General features: G+C 37.2%; 1 protein-coding gene across 1 annotated transcript; it reads left to right on the top strand.

Annotated features, from left to right (window-relative positions):
- The first annotated feature begins 275 nt into the window (after positions 1–275).
- On the top strand, positions 276–2530 carry LOC120271625. Its single transcript, XM_039278299.1, has 4 exons — positions 276–298; positions 615–747; positions 1727–1786; positions 2313–2530. The coding sequence occupies exons 1-4, from the start codon at positions 276–278 to the stop codon at positions 2412–2414; spliced, it is 318 nt and encodes a 105-aa protein (XP_039134233.1). The 3' UTR covers positions 2415–2530.
- Positions 2531–2841: the final 311 nt, after the last annotated feature.

Below are 2841 nucleotides of genomic sequence, written 5' to 3'. Positions count from 1 at the left end.
CTCCACCTCCAACTTCATTCCAACAAAGAATAATATATTATTCATTTGGGAGAACACTGTTTGATGATTTTGCATATACATACAATTTTGATGCCAAATCAATGACCTTCAAGAATATATGACTTTGGAAAGTCTGACGGAATGGAGAGAAGTTTCAAAACCATGTCTGATAAATTCTCAGAGAACACTTTATACTACAACTTTCAAGGACAACAAATTTGGTTATATAGATTGCTTTAGTCTTGACATGACTTTGTGCTGTGGGCAACCTTAAGATGGCATCACCTTTGAAGTTAAGGTAAATGATGACTGTGAGCGATGCTTTTTCGATCATTCTAATTCAATTTATTCAGACAATACTATAAGGCATGCTTTCAATGACCATATAGATGTACTCATTTTGTGAATTTTCTGTTATTCTTTATAACCTGGTTCCTTGGATTTTAAAGCCACGTCTCCTATTTTGTAAGAACTATATATTTGTAATGTTTGTTTTTTTCCTAGCTTTGACGGGTTGACTGAGCTTTTGGTGAGTGGGCCCCCATTGTTTGTCTCTTTGCCCTTAAAAACCAGATCTTGATGAGTGAATTATTGGCTTGTGGTGTTTTGTTTAGTTTTAATGGGAGCAGCTCAAGCTTGCTTGCTGATTGGCATCTTCAGGAGGCAGAAATTCCAGCTTTTTCTTCTCTTAAAGCTTGGAGTTGGAGGGAGATTCTCTTCACCGGCGGATCCTCGGAGAGATTAGAGGTAGGTGATTCTTGCTCGTGATTGAAGCTTGATGGAGAACAGCATGCTTCTGGCTTGCTTGGAGTTTTTCTTGTACTTCATGTCTGATGTCTTAAGTTGGTTTAATGATAGTGTGTCTTAATGTTTGTCTCCTTGTTTTGAGCATGTTGATCTTTATGTGTTATAGCATGCTGCCTTTCTCATGCTTTGTTGATGACCTTAAACTTATGCTTGTATATTTTGGGTTGCAATTCAGGTGTATACTTACCAGCTTGTTTTATGTTTGAGTATTGTATTTGTGCTTGTAGGTTGTTGTATTCTTAAATCAAAATTGGGAATTTATAGCTTAACCCACTAAGTAAAGCTAATCCTTGTTAATCTTGCTTAGTGTAACTAAACCCATGTTGAAATCGTTTTAAGCATAATGCTTCTGCAGAATTTCATAATCCTGAGTGCTTAGGAATTTATATTTTATTATTATTATTTCAATTTTGTTTTCTCAACTGATTAATGGGTTATATCCTTAAGTCTCGATTACAGTTGTATATGTATTTAGTTCAATGGCAATAGCTTCATGTGTTATTTTCTGAAAATCTATATATATATATATATATATATTCATACGGTTTTAATTTGAGATGTAATCTTTCAACTAGAGCTTAAACCCTTTCTTTAACCTTTTGTTTTCCTTATGATTATTTTATATAGTTAATCTTGCAGTTAGAAGGGTTTGTCTGACCTTAAGTTTTTCTTTAAACTCTTTTAAACCTGCAGCATGGGTTTTTGTTGGTTCAATTAGTTAATTTTCTTAAAATGAGCCTGGCTTTTGTTTGATCATTTATGTTCATGCTATTTTCATGTGTTTATATTTATGTGCATGGTTGTTCTATTGTCATGCTAGCTATGAACTCTTTTATTTGTTGAATTAGCTTGAGCTATAGTTGTAATTTAGGCCCGGCCCGAGATTTGTAACCTAAGTTAGATTATTCTGTCTGGGTAGATCCATACCGGGCTGTGGTTCGCGGGACTTGGTGAACCCAACTCTGTAGCTCGGAGCCAGGTAGGCTCTCGCACTGTATAATTCCGTATTTCTGGCAATAATCATTATTTAATTATTGCATTGTTTAATATTTTCATTTATTTATTTATTTTATTATTGCATTATTTATTCGGTATTTCTGTTATTTGTATCCTGTATTTTGCAGCTTTTTGTACATCTCCATTCCCCGGCTCACCCGACTAGGGAGGAGCAAGCCCCAGCCATGTGCACATGTTTTTCAGTAGTAGCGCTACCCCCGATCGCGGTCGAAGATCCGCTACGGCATGTAATATTACTGCTCGCTCGCTCGCTCCGACTTCATAGTCGAAGATCCGACCTCGTCGCTGTTGATTTCGTTATTAGCCATGGAGATGTATTTCTGCGTGTTTTTCGTGGTTTTTTTGGACTATTCCAAAGATTCTGCGTATTTTTCACGTACTGTATGAAGCATGAGCTATTATTCTGCAATATCTGCTATATCTGTTGTTTTTCTGCGATCCTACTAGGCCCTTGTGGCTCATGCACTATGTGTATTCTGTTCTCGCAGGAGAAGATCAAGTTTAGGACTGGGGGGTGTCAGAGAGTCGTATTGTCTACGTTATCAGTATCTTGTTATTTCCCTTTTGTGAGTGTAAGGCTTGTACTCTGAATGTATTTGTAATTTGCAAACTGTTGGGTTGTATTTGTATTCTGTAGGGCTGCTAAAGTCCGTACTTGTAGTATTTCAGTTTCCAGTATCCTATTTGTGCTTTTGTGTTCTGTTCATATCTGTTTGTTAGGGTTGACTCTGACCAGGGTTTTAGCTGAGGCCTTGCACCCAGTGGGGCCCAGTCCCATTGGATGCGGCCGATCTGTCCTCGGGCCCGGCTGTGGGGCTGGGACGTGACAATATTCATTCAATGAATTGGCTCAACCGTATAATGCATCTCATCCTTTTCTTGAGGCAAGGCCTTGTTGAGATTTCTCCATGTTCCAGGTAATCACTTGATTGAGCTTTAATATAACAACATTTAACATTCAAGTCATTTAGTACAGTTGTTAAAATATTTTTAACTTGAATTAGAGAATCCGGTGAT

The sequence above is a fragment of the Dioscorea cayenensis genome, chromosome 11 (assembly GCF_009730915.1).
Source record: "Dioscorea cayenensis subsp. rotundata cultivar TDr96_F1 chromosome 11, TDr96_F1_v2_PseudoChromosome.rev07_lg8_w22 25.fasta, whole genome shotgun sequence".
Classification (NCBI taxonomy): domain Eukaryota; kingdom Viridiplantae; phylum Streptophyta; class Magnoliopsida; order Dioscoreales; family Dioscoreaceae; genus Dioscorea; species Dioscorea cayenensis.
Note: the sequence above shows the minus strand (reverse complement) of the source record. Positions and strands in the feature narration are given on the sequence as shown.

Bases quoted from the DNA above. Each gene is read 5' to 3' on its own strand.
- LOC120271625 (XM_039278299.1), top strand. From the start codon at position 276: ATGGCATCACCTTTGAAGTTAAG. The intron at 299-614 runs GTAAATGATGAC...TGTTTTGTTTAG, and splicing joins GCATCACCTTTGAAGTTAAG to TTTTAATGGGAGCAGCTCAA. The intron at 1,787-2,312 runs GTAGGCTCTCGC...CTGTTCTCGCAG, and splicing joins ACTCTGTAGCTCGGAGCCAG to GAGAAGATCAAGTTTAGGAC.